Source organism: Ceratotherium simum, chromosome 6 (assembly GCF_057802395.1).
Source record: "Ceratotherium simum simum isolate JZ-2026a chromosome 6, ASM5780239v1, whole genome shotgun sequence".
NCBI lineage: Eukaryota > Metazoa > Chordata > Mammalia > Perissodactyla > Rhinocerotidae > Ceratotherium > Ceratotherium simum.
In genome coordinates this window covers 25249984-25274016 of record NC_141905.1, presented here as the reverse complement: position 1 = coordinate 25274016, position 24033 = coordinate 25249984, and the positions used below count along the sequence as shown (strand labels likewise).

General features: G+C 39.3%; 1 protein-coding gene across 2 annotated transcripts in view; it reads right to left on the bottom strand.

Moving 5' to 3' along the window:
- Positions 1 to 24033, bottom strand: part of KCNMA1 (potassium calcium-activated channel subfamily M alpha 1) — a 711162-nt gene that overhangs the window by 7901 nt on the left and 679228 nt on the right. For both annotated transcript variants that reach the window (XM_004426905.3, XM_087431991.1), the window contains one exon: positions 19720 to 19850. In XM_004426905.3, the coding sequence (XP_004426962.1) occupies positions 19720 to 19850 (131 nt within the window). The remainder of the gene's footprint in view (positions 1 to 19719; positions 19851 to 24033) is intronic.

Sequence of the window (24033 nt, the reverse complement as noted above, 5' to 3'; positions counted from 1 at the left end):
CGCAAAGGAAACCGGGAACATCATTCAGAATGTGCCTGACCGTAAGGAGAACGTATCCTCCACCAGAGCTCAGATGTGCTGGGGCAGAGAAGCAGAACACGGCCAAGGAGGAGGAAATGTTGCTGGAGTGGTTAAGGATGAGAGTCAGGCTGCGGGTTTAATGCTGCCTTCACCACTCAGAAGCTGCGGGACCTTGGAAAGATACTTAACATTTTTGTGCCTTAGTTTCTTGATCTGTAAAAGGTCATAATAGAGTGGTTATAAGGATTATCTAACTTAATACACATGAAGCACTTAGAAAAGTGCTTGGTGCAAAAGAAGCACTAATCAACACTTCGGGCCTGATATCAGAGACTTGGGGCCTTTGCTGAGGAGAGGGACAGTCAGCTCATTCCTAACCTTCCCTTTTAAAAAATCTTTTCTATTTTTTTTAGGAGTGTGTGCAAACCAAGGCTATTCATTTTACCCTTGAATCCACACTTCTCAGTCTGCCTCCATTCTAAGACCCCATTTAGACTCAGGAATGGCACAGCGAGGGTCACGGGGGACTGCGTCCCGGGATGGGACAGCAGCAGTAGGACAGGCCACCAGAGGTGCATTCTAGTGGAGATTGGTTCAGGGCACAGATATGAACATTTCCCAAAGTTTTCAGAGGTAAATCCTCTTCCCTATAGTCTGATAACCCATCATTAGAAGCAGGAGGCCCCACCTCCAGCCCTGCAGCACATTAAATAAGTGAGTACTGGACACAGAACTTTGACAAAGGCCTTTGGGCTATAATTACCCTTGTAGATCAAGACAGAGGGGAAGAGTTTAGCACCCCCCAAGGTGGACAGCAGACCATCCAAGACCTCGTATACTGAAAACCAGACCTCTCCTTGCTCAAAGGTAGCGAGAGAAAAAAAGAGCCGAGATAAATATTTTTTAAAAAGGAACCACAGTGTTTAAGATAGAAAAGCATCTTTTTAACTGGCTAAATAGTTACTGGAAGAAGTAAAAGAAAAATTTAGGAAGCATGTGTTTTGGAATCAAAATAAAAATTTTACAAACAGAGTATCTATAACAAGTAAAAGATCAGATGATAGGAAAACTAACTTCATACAACTATTGAATTACTTTTTGTTAGATACTAAAATTAAAATGGATGTGATAAGAAATAATTCAAAGAATCCAGTACCCTTTCATGATAAACACACTCAACAGACTAGGAACAGAAGAGAATTTCCTCAACCTGGTAAAGGGCATGTATTAAAACCCACAGCTAACATCAGACTTATTGGTGAAAGACTGGATGCTTCCCCTTAAGATCAGAAACAAGAGGAGGAAGTTGGCTCTCACTGCTTCTATTCAACATAGCACTGGAGGTTCTAGCCAAGGCTAGAAAGAAATAAAGGTATCCATATCAGAAAAGAAGGAGTGAAACTATCTCTATCTGCAGAGAACATGATCTCGCATATAGAAAATCCTAAGGAATCCACTAAAATGCTATTATAGGTAAAAAATGAGTTCAGCAAGGTTGCAGGATACAAAATCAATATGCAAATATCATTTGTGTATCTGTGCACTTGCAATGAACAATATGAGAATGAAATTAAGAAAACAATTCCACTTACAAAAGCATCACAAAGAGTAAAATACTTAGAAATAAATTTAACCAAGGAGGTACAAGACTGGTACACTGAAAACTGCAAAATATTGTTGAAAGAAATTAAAGAAAATCTAGATAAATGGAAAGACATCCCATGTTCATAGACTGGAAGACTTACTATTATTAAAATGGCAATACTCCCCCACATGATCTACAGATTCAATGCAATCTCTATCAAAATCCCAAAGACCGTTTTTACAGAAATGAAAAAGCTGATTCTAAAATTCATATGACATTGCAAGCAATCCCAAATAACCAAACAACCTTGAAAAAGAAAAAACAAAGTTGGAGGATTCACACTTCCTGTTTTCAAAACACATTATGAAGCTACTGTAATCAAGACACTATGGTATTGACATAAGAATAGACATATGGACCACTGGAATCAAATCGAGAGGCAGAAGTAAACTTTTGGTCAATTGATTTTCAACAAGAGTGCCAAGACCATCCTATGGAGAAAGAATATAGTCTCTTAAGCAAATGGTGCTACAACAACTAGGGATCCACACTCAGAAAAATAGTTGGACCCCTATCTCACACCATATGCAAAAGTTCATTCAAAATGGATCAAAGATCTAAATGTAAAATTACATTTAGGAAATTGGATTCTTAGATACGATACCCAAAACACAGACAACATAAGAAAGAAACAGATAAATTGAACTTCATCAAAATTAAAAAATTTTTTTGCATCCAAGTACACTACCCAGAAAGTGAAAAGAAAACCTACAAAATGAGAGAAAATGTTTGCAAATCATATATTTGATAAGGGTCTAGTATCCAGAATATATTAAAAAAACTTACAATTCAATAACATAAAGACAAATAACCCAATTTTAAAAATGGACAAAAAACTTGACTAAACATTTCTCAAAAAAAGATACACAAATGGTCAACTAACAAATGAAAAGATGCTCAACATCACTAATCATCAGGGAAATGCAAATCAAAACCACGAGATACCTCTTCACACCCAATATAATCAAAAAGATATATCATATCAAGAGTTTGTGAGGATGTGGATAAATTGGAACCCTAACACACTGCTGGTAGGAATATAAAATGATATAGCCACTTTGGGAAATAGTTTCTCAGTTCCTCATATGGTTAAACATAGAGTTATCATATAACTCAGAATTCTACTCCTATGTATATACTCAAGAAAAATGAAAAAGTCCGTATGAAAACTTGTACATGGATGTTTATAGCAGCATTATTCATAATAGCTAAAAGGTGGAATAACCCAAATGTCCATCACCTAATGAATGCATATACAAAATGTGTTATATCCATGCATGAATATTATTTGGCCATAAAAAGGAATGAAGTACTAGTACATGCTCCAACACGGATGAACCTTGAAAACATTATGCTAAGTGAAAGAAATCAGTCACAAAAGACTACATATATGATTCCATTTAGATGAAATGTCCAGAAGAGGCAAATCTATAGAGATAGGTAGTAGATTAATGGTTGCTTAGGGCTGGGGGTGGGGGACAAAAGGGTAGCGGGGGTAGTGAAAAGGGTACGGAGTTTCTTTTTGAGATAATGAAAATGTTCTAAAATTGACTGTGGTGATGGTTGTACACATTTGTGATGATATCAAAAACCATGATATTGTACAGTTTAAATGGGTGAATTGCATGATGTTAATTATATCTCAACACAGATGTTAAAAAAAGGAAATAGCTAAAAGGTAACTAAACTTGTAATAGTCGGATTTTTATCTGTTAAGCAATAATTAACAATACCGTACTGTACACTGAAAAATTTGTTAAGTGGGTAGATCTGATGTTAACTGTTCTTATCACAATAAAAAAAAAGCAGCTGTAAGTTGTAGAACTAAAAATCACACACGCAAAATCAGTGATGTGGAAGTAAAACTAAGAAGTTGGCCTAAAGTATATAGAGAAACGTGTAGAGATTTCCTTTCTTCTTTTTTTTAAACAAGAATGCTGGTAGATATTGATGAAAGATAACAGAGATCAAATTGATAAATAGCAAGTGTTCACAAGTTAAGGCTGTAAACAAAATTCAAGCAAGTAAAAATGAGCAAGCAAGGAAACAAATGAATACAACCTGTCCTGAGTTGAAGAATGAACTGAGAATGAGGATAAAAATGGTTCACCAAGTGAATGTGTCCGACACCTAGACCTGGACTAGGTGAATATTTGAATTTTAAAATATTAAATGAAGAAAAAACGACTTAACACAATGCTGTAAGGAAAAAAAAGCACAAGATCAGGTTAGCCAGAGACTTCTCTAGAAAATTTAAGAGCAACATCAACTGAGTTTTGAAAGGACACATTTATTCTAAGAATTCTACATGCAGCTAAATTGTCAATTATTTGTGAAGGCAACAGAAGTATTTTTGAATCTCTGAGTACCTAAGCATTTATTGATTTACTTCATTAAAAAAAATACTCAGAAACAAAAATCAGCTTCCTTCAAGACGATTTAAAACTTTTAAAATTTAAAAAATGAGCATATTTGGTTTAAAAATACTGGTGAAATATATTGAAACATGGATTTAAAAAAACTATTGTATATATTATTACAAAACTAAATGCAAATGTCAAAAGTAATTCTTAAAAGAAAAGAATATGACGTAAAATTACCTATGAATACAGTAACATTAAATTATTTGTAAAAGTCAGAAAAATGAGTTAGGAGAGAGGAAGATGGACATAAAGGCATGTAATAGACTCCCTGATCTTATAGAGGGAGGATTCAAGAGCTACTGAATTTTCCTAGATAATAATACTTAGAAAATATAGTTTCAAGTATATTTATAGAATGTCTGGTAACTACTAACTAGAGATAAAAATAGAATGAATAGTTTACACATCACTAGAGAAAATAAGCATACAAAATATCGTCCATATACCCAAAGATGGAGAATAAAAGACACAATTATAGAAGCATGTGTAAAGCATAATGCAAAATTATAGCATTATATTATATAACTAAACATAAATGAGATAAATGATTTGATAAAATGGCAAAGATTCTCCAACTTGTTCAATAACTAAAATCAAACTCTCATATCTTCAGAGACAAACAGGAAAAAACAAAACAGGCACAGAAAAGAATATTTCAAGGGAAAATTTTAAAATATTACATTAAGTGAGTTAACTTTATATTGACAGTTCGTATTTATAATAAAGATGTAACTTATTTATGGGCAAAATAATATAACTGAAATATAAAAAGCAAAACTAATTAACAATTACAGTAAAATAAATATGGATTGAGAGTGATAAGTGACGGTGATATGCGAAATATCACTGTTTCTAGCTTTCACAGCTCTAACAGACCAAAATAAAAGAAAACTAAGGCTATAACAAGAGTGATTTAGTAGATTTGTGCTAAACTTTGTAACATTTTCAGATAGCTTCCAAACAACAATTACAAAAAAATGATCAATGGCCCAAAGTATAACATTTCAATATATAGAATAAAGTATGAGCTGTACAATCGACATTTAAAAAATTAATATAATACTAGAAACAAAAGTAAATATCCTAACATTTCCAAGTGTTTAAAAAAAGTATCCTAAATAACTATAGGTCAAGATAGAAATCAAACTTAGAATATAGAGTATTTACAAATTAACGACTATCTGAAAATGACATATAAAACTGTTATGGATTGAGGCCAAAGCTACAGAGATAAATTCAGAGCCTTAAATGCTTTTATTATTAAGAAAGAATTACAATAAACAATTCTAACCATTAAAAGAATTGTCTTTTATTGTTCTTTTTTATCTAAGAAAGCAAGAGGATGAAAAGTAATAAAGCATCAATTAGTGAAATAGCAAGAGAATATTTAGTGAATTGATAAATGATGAAATATTTCTTTGAAAAAATAAAATAAACCTATGACAAATATAACTGAAAAAAAAACAGAAATAAAATTAGAAATAAGAAAGAGAATATAGGGCCGGCCCCGTGGCTTAGCGGTTAAGTGCGTGCGCTCCGCTGCCGGCGGCCCGGGTTCGGATCCCGGGTGCGCACCGAGGCACCACTCCTCCAGCCATGCTGAGGCCGCGTCCCACATACAACAACTAGAAGGATGTGCAGCTATGACAGACAACTATGTACTGGGGCTTTGGGGGAAAAATAAATAAATAAAATCTTTAAAAAAAAAAAAAAGAAAGAGAATATAATGTCATATATGTTTGAGAATTAACACTATTATTCTGGAAGCTCTCTTTAATACCACAGTCACTGGACATGAGTAAGAAGAACAGTTACTGTTTTTTAAAAAGCAAAGAAATGATCATCTACAAAGAGACAGAGAAAATTATTAGAAAAAGAAATTCCACGTTCCTTAACATGTAAACTGGACGACATGATGTCATATTTTTCTAGTAAAATTTTTAAGTGTGATATCTGCCTAATTACAGATTCAACTGGATGTTTTTTAAACTTGATACAATTATGCTAAATTTCCTCTGGAAACAGTTTATGAAATTGTCCTCCCAGGTATTAGAATAAATATTAAAGATTTCATAACTAAACGTTTTGGACAACATAATTAGAAGATCAATCAACCAGAATGGATTCATGAGAACCATAGTTTAGTAGTTATAAGACCTTTGCCAACAGGAGTTGGCAAATCCTGCCCTTGGGCAAAATCTGGCCTGCCACCTCTTTTTTTAAACAAAGTTTTATTGGGACCCAGACATACCCAGTTGTTTATGAACAGGCTTTTGTGTGATAATGGCAGAGTTGAGTAGTTTTGACAGAGTCTGTACCGCTCTCAAAGGCCTAAGATATTCACCATCTGGCCCTTTACAAAAAAAATGTTTGCTGATCCACTCCTTAATATGATAAGAAAAGCATCATGAGGAAGGAATGTTTACTCAACAAATGATTTAGGGGAAACTTGCTATCTGGAAAAAAATTTCAAAAATATGGTAATGATTAAATAAAAAATGATACACTTACATGACTTACATTGAACATATATTAATATTATGCTTTCAGAGAATATTTAATGGCATGGTAACAATTATATGATATCATATTAAAATATTCAAAAAAACAGGATCCAAAAACACCATGATATAAAATTCATGTTAAAAGTGCAGACCTCAACTGATATATTTATATTTATTTAAAAATAAATATACTTATCACCCCAAAATTTTATTTGGTGATTAATTCTTGGTGAAAAAATTCTTATTAATTTTTATTTTTTCCTATAATTTTACATATTTTATATACTTTCTACTGTGAAAATATATTTATTTTAAATTTCTAAAAAACGAAGTAAATGGATGGGCCCGGCCCAGTGGCATAGTGGTTAAGTTCGCATGCTCCTCATGGGCAGCCTGGGATTCGCAGGTGCAGATCCTGGGTGCAGACCTACACCACTTGTCAGCCATGCTGTGGTGGTGTCCCACATACAAAATAGAGGAAGATTGGCACAGATGTTAGCTCAGGGCCAATGTTCTTCACCAAAAAAAAAAAAGGAAAAAAAAAAAGAGAAGTAAATAGAATTCATGTAACTCAATAGCAAAAAAACAAAAAATCAAATTAAAAAATGAGCAAAGGAACCGAAGAGACATTTTTTCCAAAGAAGATATTCAAATGGCCAACAAGTACATGAAAAAGTGCTCAACATCACTAATCATCAGGGAAATGCAAATCAAAACCATAACGAGATATCATCTCACATCTGTTAGAATGACTATTGTCAAGAAGACAAGAAATAACAAATGTTGGCAAGGATGTGGACAAAAGGAAACCTTTGTACATTATTGGTGGGAATGTAAATTGGTACAGCCACTATGGGAAACCGTATGGTGGCTTCTCAAAGTTACAAATAGAACTACTGTATGATCCAGCAATTCCACTTCTGGGGATGTATCCAAAGGAAATCACAATCTCAAAGAGATATCTTCTGCATTCCCATGTTCATTGCACCATTATTTACAACAGCCAAGACATGGACACAACCTAAGTGTCCAGCTGTCCATTGATGGATAAATGGATAAAGAAAATGTGGTGTATCTATATGTGTGTGTATACATAAACACAAAGGAATACTATTCAGCCGTAAAAAGAAGGAAATCCTTCTTTTTTACATTTACATTTACATTTACAGCAACATGGTTGAATCCTTAGATCATTATGTTAAGCGAAATAAGTCAAAGAAATACAAATACTGTATGATCTCATTTATATGTGGAATCTAAAAAAATTGATCTTATACAAACAGAGACAAGATTGGGGGTTGAGGGGTGGGAGGTGGGGGGTGGGGGAGATGGGTGAAGGGGGTCAAAAGATACAAACTTCCAGTCACAAGATGAATAAGTTCTGGGGATGTAATGTACAGCATCGTGATTATAGTTAACACACTGTACTGTATATTTGAAAGTTGCTAAGAAAGTAGATTTTAAAAGTTCTCACACACATATACATTGTAACTAGGTGAGGTGATGGATGTGTTAAATAACCTTACTGTGGTAATCATTTTGCAATGTACACATATATCAAATCATTACTTTGTACATCTTAAACTTACATAATGTTATAAGTCAATTATATCTCAATAAAGCTGAGGGGGAAAAGGAGGTAAATGTTATAAAATAATTAAAGGCAAAAAATGTACCCACAGACAACCTGATGAAAATATAGCTGAATACTTAGCTGATCTCAGGATACCTGCTAGTTCTCTTGTTGGGTAAGCATTTTTTAAGCATTAAAAACTATAGAATTCACAAAAGACAATGTGTATTTATATGATTTTGCACAGATCGAAACACAATTAAAGGGCCTCCTAGCGAAAATGCATGAGATGGCATTTACACACCAGAGATGTAGCACAAATTGGTACAAATGTTTCTGGGAGATAATCTGGCAAGATGTACAAGAGCTTTAAAAATGTTCATATTTGTGAAAATCCCAGTAAGTTTACCTCAAGATAATAAGTTGCTACTTGTTCAAAGATTCATGTATAATAATGTTTATGCAGGGTTAATTATTGTTACAATCAAAAATTTGAAAAGCAAAATGCCCCACAATAGATAATGGTTAAACAGATTCCAGAACACCCATGTGTTGGAGTCCCATGAAGTCCTGTGGAGGCTTTGCAAATCATGACACCCAGGAATACGACATGATTAAATGCTCTGGATAAAACACTAACCGTGAAAAGAAAAGACAAACCAAGACATAAAACTGGATGATTCCACATTTATCTACACATCTAGAAGTAAATATACCAAAATATTAACCATGCTTATCTTTGGGTGTTGGGAACATGGTTCATTTAAATTTTCTTCTTTGTTTGTTTCTGTGCTTTCCAAATTTCCACACTGAGCATGAATAACTTTTCTAATGAAAACACAGTCGATTTTTAAACAAAGAACACTATAAGTTCTGCTTTGCAATGATAAGTCTAGAAGGTCAGCATGACAGGTTATTGTTTTGTAAGACCTTTAGGATTTGACCTTCACATGTTTCCCCTTCTGTGTTGAAATCAGTTACGCTGAAACTGCAGAATCTTTTCTATCAGTCAGCCGCCGACATTTAGTGAGCACCTACTAATCCCTGGGTCTTGGTTTGGCCTGAAATTCTATGCTTTTGAAAGAATGTGTCACTTTCAAAACTGCCCATCAATGGGTATAATTTCAGGGTGGGTCACAGGGTTTCAAAGGTGCCTGAACAACTCCGGAATTGCTCACGACTCTGAACGCAATTCTTTGCCCTCTGAGCTGGTACTGTATCCCAGACCTCTCTCCTTGACTTTTCCACGCAGGCATCAAGGAGCAGTGCTGTGGGCAGCAGTATCTGCTATGACATAGAATAAGATGTCTTTCTGTCAGCTGAGCGCTCTTGCTCACGTTTTGATGCCTCAATATTCAGCTGCAGAGAAGTCCTTTGAGCACCGCATACAGGTGTACTCTGAATGAGTATCAAGGTCTTTTTGTGATCTGAGTAACTTGGTGGAAAGACAATGCTTTCCCTGAAAAAGGATGCACAATCAGTCATATTGGAGGGCACAAATTTTCTTTACGTCATCGGAGTACCGCTCACAGAGCATACAGCAGTCTGCAATAAAGCACAAAATCCAGGGCTTCCTGCACAGGAAGCGGCTGTTTCAGAATCATAGGGCAAACCAGGTGCTAGGACTTCAAATTATCAAAGACGATTCCTGTGGAGGATGTGCCAGCTAGAACAAACCTCCCTACAACTCATCTGACACAGAAGGCACACTTCTTCTTTGGGTTAACAGAAACACCAAAATGGAAGAAACCAAAAATTCTGAAGGAAGGATTGTAATATGTAGGTGTGATCCTTTGTCTCCTAAGCTATTATACTGCTAGTCTTTTCTGTGCCTTACCATGGCCCATGTTCACTACACCTGTGCTAGAATCCTGGTGAGGAACTCGTCCACAGAACCTCTCACCCAGGCAGGACTAGTCTCCAGGGATGCTTTGGGCAGAGGCCTTTGCTATGGCTGTTCCTGTGTCACATGGGCATTGGGGAGCTTATGAGAACAGAGTTAGGGTCCTGTTCAGAGCCAGGAAACAGGAGACCCGTGTAGTCTAAGGGATATGGGAGTCCCTCTTCCCACTGCCAAGGTCAAGGTTCCACACCTGGACAGGGAAGCCTTTCCTCTAAGTAAGGCAACACGGCGCCCCTGGTTGTGCCTACAGACTTCAGGATTCAGCTAGTATGGTTTTAAATCCCTATTCTGCCATTAAATAGTGACAACGGGAAAACTGCCTAACTTTTCTATGCCTCAGAGTCCTCATCCATACAACAGGGATTTAAAAAAAAACAGCTTATAAGGTGGTGTTAAATGAGATACTTTGTGAACTTCTAACGTGCCATGAATACTCAATAAATAGTAGTTTACAAAAAGAACAACCAACTAGCAATGCAACCAATTTAGAAAATTCCCTTCTCCCCGTGCCTCTGTGTTCTCAGCTCTAATATCAGAGGGCTGGCCCAGATCACATGTGTGGCCCCCTTGGCCTCTAAACTTGGATGATTCGCAGATCATTAAAGTAGACAGAACAGGCATGGAGGAAACCAACAAATGCTGGGGGAGGACGAACTGATTGCAACAGGGAAGTCTGAGCCTGCAGCGCCATCTAGCCCGCTTTGTGCCGCCCTCTGAGCGCGTGTCTCCAATACGCTGGAGCATCTTCCTCTTTTTATTTTTTTAAAGTATAATTACCAGAGCTTATGTTTCACAGTTAACGCTGTCAAGCCTTTTAAACTAATTGGTCTTTTATAGAAAATTTAACTGAAAATTAACACATCTTTTAATAACATTGCCTTAACTTTAATGGCACTTTGCCTTTCGTTTATAATTGCTCTAAAATTGTCATTTTCCATGTCATAGCTGCCATTTTTTATATTTGCTAGTTTTCATGGTGTAGATTTTTATTTTTAGTATTTTTCTTTCATGAGGGATGAGAAGTATTTGAGTTTTTTTTCAATCCCAGGCCTGCCTGGCCTGATGTGGCAGCGGTGGTATGTTCTGAGTCCAGCAGAACACACCATCGTTTGCCACGCTGACACGGGGCTAGCTCATCTGCCTCAAGACGGCCCCTGGATAGTGTCTCTGCTGGTGAGCACTGGAAATGGAGGCTCTGGAGTGGAGAGTAAGGAACAGGACCACGGAGGGGTAATTTGTTTATGTGACTGACTTCACATGGCACTGGGTTAGCCTGGGCTGACTAAGAACTTGGTCTTCTCCGCAACACACTTCAGGGGTTGGGCCCTTCACACAAGTATGGTTAAGAGAGTAAATCACATGGGTCCATCTTCTAGATGGTCACCTTCTCCAGTCTTACCAACATAAGTTCAGTTATTTCTGGCGAACAAAGGCCAGCTCTCTGATATTAGAGAATAGAACACAGAAACATTATAAATATATATACGTATGTGTATATATGCGTGTGAGTGTAAGTACACACACACGCATATATGTACATATACTTGTACAAACACACACATACATAATAAATCTACTTCTTTGTAGTTACATTTGATCTTAAGAAATATTTGTCTGCTCTGTGAAAGATTTTCATATACTTTAGTCCTTACCTGATCACTCTACAGTGGAGAGGAATTGTTAATATCATTCCCATTAGCAGTTAGAGCCGACTGAGTCCCAGACAGTGGAAAAGACATGGGGCTGCTGGTGAGCTGGGACCAGAAGCTATAAGTCCTAACTCATGGCCCAGTGCCACACTGTTCCTCCTCCAAGTCATTGCCTTTGTTGTGAAATACTAATTCATTGGACATGCAAACACCCACCGTGGGCACTGTGGTGCAGTGGCATAATGCTTATATTGAAGTTTCTCTTTGGCTCCTGGGGCATTTGGCAGCAAGGATCCCTCAATAGGATGACATCCTCTGAGAAGCCTATAATGCTTCTCAGATAGAGTGCACTGGCAAAGGGGGCCTTGGCTTTTCTCTGCCCTTTCTCTTTATACTGTTATGGTATGGCTTTTCCTTTATTCTTCCCAGATTAGGTAGACCCTACAAACTTGAAACTTCATGAAATCTTATTTTCTAAAAAAGTGACAACACTATCAAGCTATGTGCATTGGAATGCATTAGCCCTTAGAGTAGGATGTCCCTTTTTCTCCCAAGAAGGGGTTGTATCCTCACTGCTCCTTCAATACTGATGGTTCAGTGTGGTAGACATCTGTGGGAAAGGTTGAGGGCTCAAGGAAAATGGACATCATGTGCTCAACATTCTGACTCAGAGGACAGAGAATGGCCAGAAGACAGAGGATGCTGTCTGACCACAGACACTGTAACACAAGCTCACAAAATTAGAAGGAGGAGACTGGTAAGGCTGGTTCAGTGGGATGGACAAGCAGGCACCAGTGGGATGAATGAAGCAGGCCTAGTGGTATGTAACAGGGTACAGTGCGGACTGTGGCTAAAGGGAGCACTGCTCAGCTCTAGCCAATTGTTGCTTTGTGGGAATCTGTGAATCTGCCTTTTGACTAAAATTAATAGAAGCTGGAAATCCATATTTTATGTAAAATCTTATAATTTTAAAATGTTGGCAACAAATTCCATTTAAAACTAGAAACTTTGGGAAATGCAGAAGTTGTCTATGGGATGTGTCTCCCACAATGTGCTGTTTTGAGACTTCTATGTTAGATCATTTATTAGAAGCAAGATATCAATCCAGGCACTCATGCCAACAGAACTGTGCTGTTTCTCCTTCTTTCTTCTCCTGAAATAAGTGCAATAGGATGGGGTGTTGGACAGAAAAATAATCAGGGGTTGTACTTCAGGAATCAACTCAGTGACGGGTTTGTCCTCCCAGCCAGCCCACACAGGAAACAGTGGCATTATGAGGGTGCTGGTGGTATCCAAAAGAAGGTGCTTCCTCTAACCAAGACTGCAGTGTCTAACCCCAGACTTAAAACTTGACTGGACGTGGTCGTCTGTACTCAGTAGAGTACTCACAATACGGCGATGGCCGTGCCTGTCCGACAGCTTCTTGTATATCCCTCTCCCATATCTACTACATTCCAACCATGATGGGCTGCAACCACTCCTTCAGAAAAACCAAACCCAGCTCATCACCACTTTTCAGTCTTTGTCTTGGCTCTTCCTTCTGCCTGGGAAAGCCAGTCACCCTCGCCCCACCGTGTCCTCTTCTTCTGATTTTTCAGTGTCAACTTCAAAGTTACCTCCTAAGACAGCTTGACTCTTACCACTGTGGCTAAAACAGGTCTCCACACCCGTTCAAACTATTTTGTGTTCTTTGAATCAGTTATTCCCATCTGACACTGTTTATTTACTCACTTACATGTTACCGTGACACACAGTTACCACCCACTAGAATGAAGTTTCAAACAACATGACAGCAGGGTCTTCATCTTTCTTCTTCACTGCTGAATCCCCAGCTGGTAAATAGTGCCTGGCATTTAATAAGTGCCCAATAAATGTATTGATTAATAACAACAAATACATATAGAGCTTGTCTTGTGCTCAGCACTGCATTAGTCCCTTTACAACCTAACTCATTGAATCATCTCAACAATCCTATAAGACCTACGAGGTATTATCCCGATTTTAAATATGAGAAAACCAAGGCACAGAGAGGTTAAGGTTACACAGCCAGTAAATGGTGGTGCTGGGATGCACATTCAAGCAGTCTGGCTCTTGTGTCCATGACTTCTCTTTTCTTTGTAGGGAGGGTCCAGGTGGAACTCCAGTTGGGGGTGAGGGTAGGGGGAAGTGGTGGCTATGTGGAAAAGAAATCTGAATACTCATGTGTTAGTTCCAGCTCTAAATACAGAGGCTCCCTTTCATCTTTTTTGTGTGTATATGTGAGCAGCAAGCTGGTATCAATCTGCAAAATACATTTCTTAATTACAATCTTATTCTTAGAGGCATATACCCATAAGCATAATTATCCCCTCTCATCATGTGCTTCTGCTGTTGATTCGCAGGAGAAAGCCATGAGGCCATGTCTGTAACATCCCTATCTGTCCCAGGAATGCCTGTGATGAATCAAAACACTCTTCTTTTAACAAATGAAGCAGTAAGCAGCAGGAGTTGAGTTCTGAAGGACAATATTCAGGGAATGTTTAGACACATAATTAAATGGCAATTTTGGGAGGAGTGCTGGAAAAAGGAGATCATCGACATCTAAAGAGATGAGTGTGTGGATGTCATGATGTTGCTGTAAATGAAGGCCTGAGATGGAAGCTTCCCTCCTGTTCCTGCTGTTTGGAGGAGTCTCACTTTCTCAATTTATACTCCTGCCAACCCTTTCAGTTCCTTCTAGTTACTGCCTCAGTACTTGACTGATCTCCTATTTTTTCATAAATTAGGGTTGGGTGGAATGCAAATAAATCCCAGGTAACATTTTATCAGAAGGTCTAGATCCAACTGCGTCTGTTGGATTCGAGACCTCACTGTGGAACAAGTTACACTGTTCTCATTCTAGACAATGAAAACAAGACCTGGAATGATTGGATAGGCATTTTGATTAATGATTTGAAAAGTCACTATCATCAGTAGATCAGTTAAACACGTCTTGCTTCAACACTTAAACCAGGTTTATTCACATTATTGTCCAAAAGGTCAGACACTGTAGCTGATGTGCTTCACACAGTTCTGGACCCTAAATAAATGATGCTGCTGATGATAATTACAATGACAGTTACTAGATTCCTTGACACCCTCTTTCCCTAGGCTGGAATTCAGAAGAAATGCTGCTCACAGACTATTGTATCCATACTTGCCTTAGCCAACCTCTCCCAAAACATTTTAGTTTGCATTTCAAAGGACATTAGAGGTAGCTTTTTTTTAACTTCAAACCAATCCACTTTGATTTCTCATCTGAGTTTCCAAAAACTGACTCCCTAGTGATGCTGAGAAAGACAGCTGCACAACTCAAATCCAGATGCGTCCCCCACCCCCAACCCATGGTCACCATGTGCCCCCTTGGCTGTGTACAGGTGAAGTTCTTTGGTGCCTAAAACCAGTTTTATTTCTTGGAACCAAGGTTGGCTTCATGAATGTGTGGCCTGTGCAGCTGCCCAGGGCCCATGCTCAGAAGGGCCCCTCATTTGGTTTAATGTTCTTCTGTCACCTATTTTGAAATTCTTAACAATTCCTGAAAAAGTGGCCTTGCAAATTATGTAGCTGGTCCTGCCTGGAATATACTGAATGTTTGATAAGTAGAAACATAAATAATTTTATGAAATTGGATTTTTAAAAATTTTAGTGAAGTATTTTGTAGTTCTTAAAAAAAAACCTACTGTAAACAGTTTAATAACCTCTTAGTGAGAACAGTGTTCGGAAATCTCTCTAATTAGGATCAGAAGTAAAATGAAATTTCCAAAGAGATGAATAACAGAAATTTGTTTGAAACTGGATTTGGAGACTACGAGGACTATTACAGGGATTATGGCACTGTGAATGAGCACATCCTATAGCTTCTATCATTCCCTCTGGCCTGCTTTAGGAGTTTGCCCAAACTGAGCCCAACACCACTAGCAGGTAGAAAGGTTAGGCTCAGTATCCTCAGGCCATCGGAAAGGTCATGAGCCCTGGGAAACCAAGAATGCCCTTCTCTAGGGACCATTTTCTCTCCTTCTTGGCTTGGAAAGCAATGGTACAGCATAAAGCCCAGTCAACCTTAATTCAGATGAATGTCATTTCATAATTATTTTTAAATCCATAATTCTGATTTTTAACTATGATATGCTTGCAGTTGGACCACATTCAGGAATATAGAATAACCTAAATTAGTCTTAAAAAGCTTTATGTTTTTTTCTTTCCTCAAATAGAAGTCCTTCTGGGATTAGGTTTAATGAATAGATGAGAATAATGTACAATTAGCACATCAGTTGTTTAACACATTCAGGAGAATAGTCTTCTTAAGCACTTTAAGAAATGTATGTGTATAAAAACTCTCTGAGCTACGTTTATGGCTTTAATGCGTTCAATAAAACTCTTTTTCATGGATTCTCCAAAGGTCAGTTTTTATCCAGTCTATGTCTGTATTTTCACAAATTGCGAATTTGAGAATTCCAAAATAAAGAGGCTTTTCTATATAATAAATAAAGACACTCAGTGGGAACACTTCACAATCCCCAGGTTATGACCTGTTCTAATGTCTGCTTGCCTTTTGCAGATCAAGATGGCTCTGTTAAAGTGGGACCTACTTTTAAATTGTTATTTGTTTTTGGTCTCAAAAGTCAAAAAACAAATGCTTTGACTATTTGATACATACCAAGTTATAAAAGAAACCAAAGATTCTTTTGATCCCTTGGCCAGCCCACCCTCCTCTTTGCCACCGCTCCATTCCTTCCCTGCAGTAGAGAACTAGCCAGGCCTGGCCCTCACGCCTGGTCCTCTCCCAGGACTCTGTCTCAGTGACTGGCAGTGACCTAGGAGTCACTCCTGATACTTTGCCCTCTTCTGCCTTCTGCTCATATTCCATCTATTCCCAAGTCATATCAGTTTTACTAACGAACACCACTCAAATCCATCCACCTCCCTCCAGCTCTGCTATGACAGCCTCTAACTGCGACTTCCTGCTGCCATCTTGCCTCCCGAGCCATCCTTCATGCACCAGCCAAGGCACTTCCCTGAAAACATAAACCTGATCACATCACTTGCCAGCATAAAGGCCTTCAAGGCCTCCTCATTGCTCTTAAGAAAAAGACCAAAACCATGAAAATGGGTTTCAAGGTCTTATGGGTGCAAACTTGCTTCATCCTCCTCTTTCCCTTTCTCACTGTGGTCCAGCTACACAGGCTTCTTTGGCTTCCCTAAGACTGTTAGGTTCCCCCCACCAGGCCTTTGCCTTGGCTTTCCTTCTTCGGGGATACCCTTCCACACAAAAATCTCCCCTCTGTATTGAGTGCTCTTGACATAAAATATATTTTATTTCTTTGAGGAATCTTTTTCTGATCCCAAGACCAGGCCAAGTGCTCACTTATTTCATAGCCTTCCTTGTTTTCCTCACATTTTCAAGAATTTATAATCAAACGTTTATTTGTATGACACAGGCAAACCTCAGAGATACTGTGGGTTTGGTTCCAGATAACTAAAATAAAGCAAATATCAAAATAAAGCGAGTCACATGAGTTTTTTGGTCTCCCAGTGCATATAAAAGTTATGTTTACACATACTATAGTCTATTGAGTGCAATAGCATTATGTCTAAAAAAAAACAAATGTACATACCTTAAAAAATACTTTATTGCTAAAAAATGCTAACCATCACCTGAGCCTTCAGTGAGTCGTAATCTTTTTGTTGGTGGCAGGTCTTGCCTCAATATTGATGGCTTCTGACTGATCAGGGTGGTGGTTGCTGAAGGTTGGGATGGCTGTGGGAATTTCTCAAAATAAGACAACAATGAAGTTTGCAGCTTCAACTGACTGTTCCTTTCATGAACGATTTCTCTGTAGCATGCGATGCTGTTTGATAGCATTTTACCCACAGTAGAACTTCTTTCAAAATTGGAGTCAATCCTCTCAAACCCTGCCGCTGCTTTATCAACCAAGTTTGTGTAATATTCTAAATCATTTGTTGTCATTTCAATAATCTTCACAGCATCTTCACCAGGAGTAGATTCCATCTCATGAAACCACTTTCTTTGCTCATCCATAAGAAGTAACTTCTCATCCATTAAAGTTTTATCACGGGATTGCAGCAATTCAGTCCCGCCTTCAGGCTCCACTTCTAATTCTAGTTGTCTTGCTATTTCCACCACATCTGCAGTTACTTCCTCCACTGAAGTCTTGAACCCCTCAAAATCATCCATGAGGATTGAAATCAACTTCTTCCAAAGCCCTATTAATGTTGATATTTTTGACCTCTTCCCATGAATCATCAATGTTCTTAATGGCATCTAGAATGGTGAATCCTTTCCAGAAGGTTCTCAGTTTACTTTGCCCAGACCCATCAGAGGAATCACTATCTACGGCAGCTACAGCCTTATGAAATGTGTTTTTAAAATAAGTCTTGAAAGTCAAAATTACTCCTTCATCCATGGGCTGCAGAATGGTGTTGTGTTAGCAGGTATGAAAACAACGTTAATCTCATTGTACATCTCCATCATAGCTCTTGGGTGACCAGGTGCATTGTCAATGAGCAGTAATATTTTGAAAGGAATCTTTTTTTTTTGAGCAGTGAGACTCATCAGTGGGCTTAAAATATTCAGTAAACCATGTTGGAAATAGATGTACTGTCACTCAAGCTTTGTTGTGCCATGCTTTAGAGCATAGGCAGAATAAATTTAATATAATTCTTAAGGCCCCTAGGAGTTTTGGAATGGTAAATGAGCATCAGCTTTAACAGAAAGTCACCCGCTGCATTAGCCCCTAACAAGAAGCGTCAGCCTGTCCTTCGAAGATTTGAAGCCAGGAATTGACATCTCCTCTCCAGCTATGAAAGTCCTAGATGGCATCTTCTTCCAATAAAAGGCTGTTTTGTCTACACTGAAAATCTGTTGTTCAGTGTAGCCACCTCCATTAATTACCTTAGCTAGATCTTCTGGATAACGTGCTGCAGCGTCTACATCAGCACTTGCTGCTTCACCTTGCACTTTTATGTTACAGAGATGGCTTCTTTCCTCAAACCTCATGAACCAACCTCTGCTAGCTTCAAACTTTTCTTCTGCAGCTTCCTCACCTCTCTCAGCCTTCACAGAATTGAAGACAGTTGGGGCCTTGCTCTGGATTAGGCTTTGGCTAAGGAATGTTGTGGCTGGTTTGATCTTTTATCCAGACCACTAAAACTTTCTCCACGTCAGCAATAAGGCTATTTTGCTTTCTTATCATCCATGTGTTCACTGGAGTAGAGCTTTTAATTTCCTTCAAGAACTTTTCCTTTGCATTCACAACTTGGCTAACTTGTGCAAAAGGGCTAGTTTTGGGCCTGTCTTAGCTTTCCACATGGCTTCCTCACTAAGCTTAATCATTTCTAGCTTTTGATACTAAGTGAGAGATATGCAACTCTTCCTTTCACTTGAACACTTAGAGGCCATTGTAGGGTTATTAATTGGCCCAATTTCAATATTGTTGTGTCTCAGGGAATAGGGAGGCTCAAAGAGAGAAGAAGAGAGGGAGGAATGGCCTATCAGTGGAGCAGTCAGAACACACACAACATTTACCGATTAAGTTTGCCGTCTTATATGGGTGCAGTTTGCAGCACCCCAAAACAACTACAATAGTAACATCAAAGATCACTGATCACAGGTCACCATAACAAATATAATAACAATGAAAAAGTTTTAAATATTGCAATAATTATCAAAATGAGACACAGAGACACAAAGTGGGCAAATGCTGTTGGAAAAATGGTGCCGACAGACTTGCTCAACGCAGGGTTGTCACATACCTTCAATTTGTAAAAAACGCAATATCTGCAAAGCACAATAAAGCAAAGTGCAATAAAAGGAGGTATGCCTGTAGTTTGATTAACGTCAGTATCCCTTTCCAGACTGCAGGCTTTGCATGGTTTTGCTCTCCACTGCAGCTAAAGATCCTGCCCCGTGCCTCTCATGTTGGAGGTTGGAGGTGTTCCACTCCCGCACCCCCACCCACTCACCGCACTCATGAGCGAGTCCAGGACGCTGACGGCAAATGCTGTCCCACATGCAAATGGCTGCGTGAGGTACAGTTCTGTGTCGGGATCATCGTCATCGTCTTGGTCCAAAAACTGAACATTAGTATCGTTCACTAGAAAAAGTGTAAAATAAGAATTAACTCAAAAGACCACATACAGGCAGCGAAGCTAGAGAGAGAGAGCAGGCTAGTGGTTTAGAAACACTGAAGTCACTGAAGAGGAAAGAAAAGCATGGGAGAAGCTATGGATGGATCTTAGGGTGGGGGTCAGTGGGACTCAATGGACTGCTCCTATGTGATTGCTCAAGTTTCCGAGGCCTGGAGAGCAATGAGTTCAAGCAGACTTGCTCCGTGGCAGGCTGCTGGAGGACTAGTGACAGTACTGGCCAATCCTTTGGTATAGTTTTAGAATCATGACCGAAAAACACCTTGAAGCGTTTTTTGGTAGCCAAGTCCTTTGAGAGATGGACATATTTCAATGATGAGTAGCCATGCCGGGATGGTAAGTTTAGCCACAAGGAAAAGAAAGCAACTTATTGAGAGTGAAGAGCAATACACTGCGAGCACAGCAAAGACAAATAGCAAGGAATTCACCTGCAGATGCAACCCACAGCCTGTCCGGGGGATCTGCCTGGGTAGCGCCTGGTGTCCCTGGCCCAGAATCCAGGCCCACACGCGATAGGCCCTGTTTAGTACAAAGGCAACCCCAGGTGGGTTGGATCCCTGGCTGTCTCCAGCTGCCTGAGACAAAGACTTCCTCTGCATTCTGAGTTGCATGGAGACGCCCACGTGCCCCCTTTCCCCTTCTAAGCAGCTCCATCTTTCCAGTGCTCCAGTTCAAGCAGATGCAGCATTTGATGCTGTATTTCATTTCCATCTGAGGATTCCTCAAGGACTCCTCCGGCATGCACGTGCAGACTGATTGGTTGTGTCACTGAGATGTCTTTAACTTATTAAAAATTAAATGACAAATTAATTTCCATTCCCATCTTGGCTTCAGAAATTATCAGTTTTACAGAGCAAGTAATAGGGGAGAAAGTGTGTGGTGGGGGAGGAGATGAGCACTCGTGATTTCTGGAATAATTATCATGCTTTTAGGAAAAGAATAGATGAGGTTTTCCTTGTTCTGATTCGTTTCTAAACGTATCAGCAGCTAATTCTCTTTCCCAGAGTTATTGTTTTAATTTTTTTCTGAAAGTAACTTTTGGATAACTTTTCCTTTTTTTTTTTTTAACTTTTGTTTGTTTGTTGTATGAGGTAGAATAAATGAAAATAGGATAATGGCTAGGCATGGAATTATTTTTAAATGACACTGCCTTGTTTCCCTAGAGAAAGATCCTAATGGGGGAAAAGCTTTGCTCTGTTCTTCCAAAGTTTATCACATCTGGGCCCCCCATTGTCTCAGCAGCACTTGGATTACAGGCTAGTGGGTGAAAGTACAAAATCAGGATCTGACAACTAAGTTTTGAATCCAGGCTGTGCGGTGACTCTGTTGGGTAAAGCCTTTCATCATTCTACAGTTTCTCTCTCTGTAAAATGGGAGAAATGATAGCAGCTTTCATGAAGTTGTCAGGAGACTCCTATAGATTGTGCTTGGTGAGCCTGGCCCCGCTCCTTGATAAATGTTAGCTGCTCTCATGATCCATGTTCTGTGCACCCACTAAGTTGGTAAAATTCCCAGCTTCCCTCCGTCCTCTCAAAAGTACGTAAGGACTTGCTCAGGGATCCTACCAGGGTCAAGTGGTAGCTTTTCGTCCCCTCCTTCCACTTACCCAAGAGCATGTTGTAGGCCACAGTATATTTAGCCTTCCTGCTTTGTGAATCAGAAAATGTGAACTCAGGACAACATACAGAGGAGTGTGGTTTTAATTACTTGTAATAGTCAAGAGGGCATGTGCATCAACACACCAAAAGGAGCAGTGTCTGTTACCTCTCCTCAAGACGATGAGGAAGGCTTGGGGCTAGACTTGGAGGGGAAGTGGCTACAAGTCGGGAGAGATGACTCTAGATTTTCAGCGAGCTGGGGATTTGAGTCATTGAGAAAGAACTCCAAGGCACGAGCCAGGGTTCAGTGAAAATCCTGTGTGTTGCTCTGGGTTACCCAGTCTCAGAGGGAGAGCAGCCAGTAATACCTAAAGCTGCTTTCACAGAACGGTAATCATATGGGTGCTAAGAGGTAATTAAAACAATCACTCCCAAATGTACATGGTCAAATACAACTGGGAAACAGGTTAAACAGCTTTAAACAAATTTCCTTCTTGGGAACTCCTAGGAGCCTCTGGCCCACTAACATCAACTGAGACTCTCCAAGTGGATGAAGATTGGTATATACTACAGCATTTAAAAAACTTGCTTGACCTTGGTATCCTCTGTGTCTTTAAAAAGGCATTTTACTGGCTTGATGTAATGCAGACTACATCTCAGAACATGTAGGTAAATAGGAAATACTTGTGGGGATGTGGAGAGGTGAAGTGGTCAGAGGATGATGGTATGATTGCCAAAGGTGGTATGGCACTCAAAAAATATGGCTTAAGGCAGAGGGTATGGGTGAGGTGAACAAATGGAAGGTTCTCTGAGCTCATAGAAGAAATCTGGTGAGAGACAAAGGCTTCAAGAGATTCAATTATGCTATTTGAATGTCTGAAATGTTGCCTCAGTTTTGGGGTACCAAGCTTTCCCTTTTCTCTTTCACTAATCACAAATCAAGATATTCTAGTTAGCTGGCAGCACATGAATTCCAAATAGAGAAAGAAATTCCAAGCAGTGATGATTTTGAAATGCTGCTGAAGGTTTCTAAGATGGAGATGTTTCGATGAATTTTCCAACCAGAGGTCTGGGCCACAAGAGCTCCCTGGGTCTCTCACAACCCTAAGGTTCTGAGAAGAGCAATCCAGAAACCTTGGCTTTTAGCCAACTTCTCTAAACATGACAAAGACACCTCTCCTACTGTTGGAAATAGAAAATAGTGTGATACTCCCTGACCGGAGAGAATCTGTCCTGATAAATAGCTACGTCTACAATAATGCAGTGCTGAATGGTGGACAATTTATTCCTTAGTTTCTAGACACTTCACAAGCAAGATTACTGTGTTAAAAGCCTGCTCTCTTATTTTGAAATATATTTTGGGGCCAAGAAAATGGCATGTTAGTTTCATTTGTGAGTCATTTGAAGGCAGGTGCTCCCCACCTCTCTATCCACCCCTCCGCCAAGGAGCACTTTTGCTGTCTCTATTTAGAAGATCAATCCCCAGTTCTGTGACCTGCTGCTGATGGGTGCCTTTCATGGAGTTATTAACCAAGTCATGGGGCAACGGGGAAGGGCTTGACAAATGCAGTCATGACCGAAGCCCTTGTTCTTCCCAATGAGTCCACTCTGAATCTCCCAGAGAGGACTCTGGGCCAGCAGGGTGGGGTCAGAGTGCAGGGCTGTGCCTCAGTGGTTGCTAAGCTCCTCCTTGGCACCCTTCTTGAAATCTGGCTTTAGTAAGAAAAGGTCCCCTAGGAGCTGGCTGCTTTCATGGCTTCAGAACCAGAACTTCTGAGAAAGGGTCTAGTAGGAAAAAAACGCAAATGAAGTCAGAATAAAGGAAAATAAACAGCTGGAGGGAAGGCATCGTCTCAGGTTTCTTGTCTTAAAATTTTTATACTTCTCCTTTGACTTCCTCTGAGAGCTGTGAAGACATGTCAGTCAAACTGACAGTGTGTTGGAAGAGGAATCTAAGGGAGAAGGCGAGAGAGCAGGGGGAACGTGGAAAAGAAAAAAAAAGGCCCAGGCCAAAGAAAATGAATTAGAGCAAAGATGCTTTGGACATAACTGCCAGGTCAGATGGGTGTGATCAAAGGTTTACTGATGCTGTGTGGGGAAAAAAAATCATTAAGAAAGGCCAGAACAAGACAGTCGATTCCAACCAGAGCCACAAATAAAACACATTCAAAGCAGTGCCATGGGGTAGCCTTTCTGTTACAGCCAGTGAAATAAAAAACAAGCTGATGATAGTTGGAAACACCAACAACAGAACAAAAGAAGATACTGATGTGAAGAAAAACAGTGCTTCTTACCCAGTTCAGTTATCATTAGAATGTGCGTCCCACTGTTTTTTTCCTGATTGACTGATACCAAAGGCAACTTGCCAGGTTTAGCTAATTGGGTACAGCATTTAAGGGTTGGGGAAAGGGAGTGGAGGAAAGTACAGAAAAAGAAAAGAGTGAGGGAATAACAGAGGAAACATTCTCAAGTAAAGGGACTCAGGACCATAGGTAGGTAGGTAGTATTTGTCTTGGGGGAAAAAGACCACTCA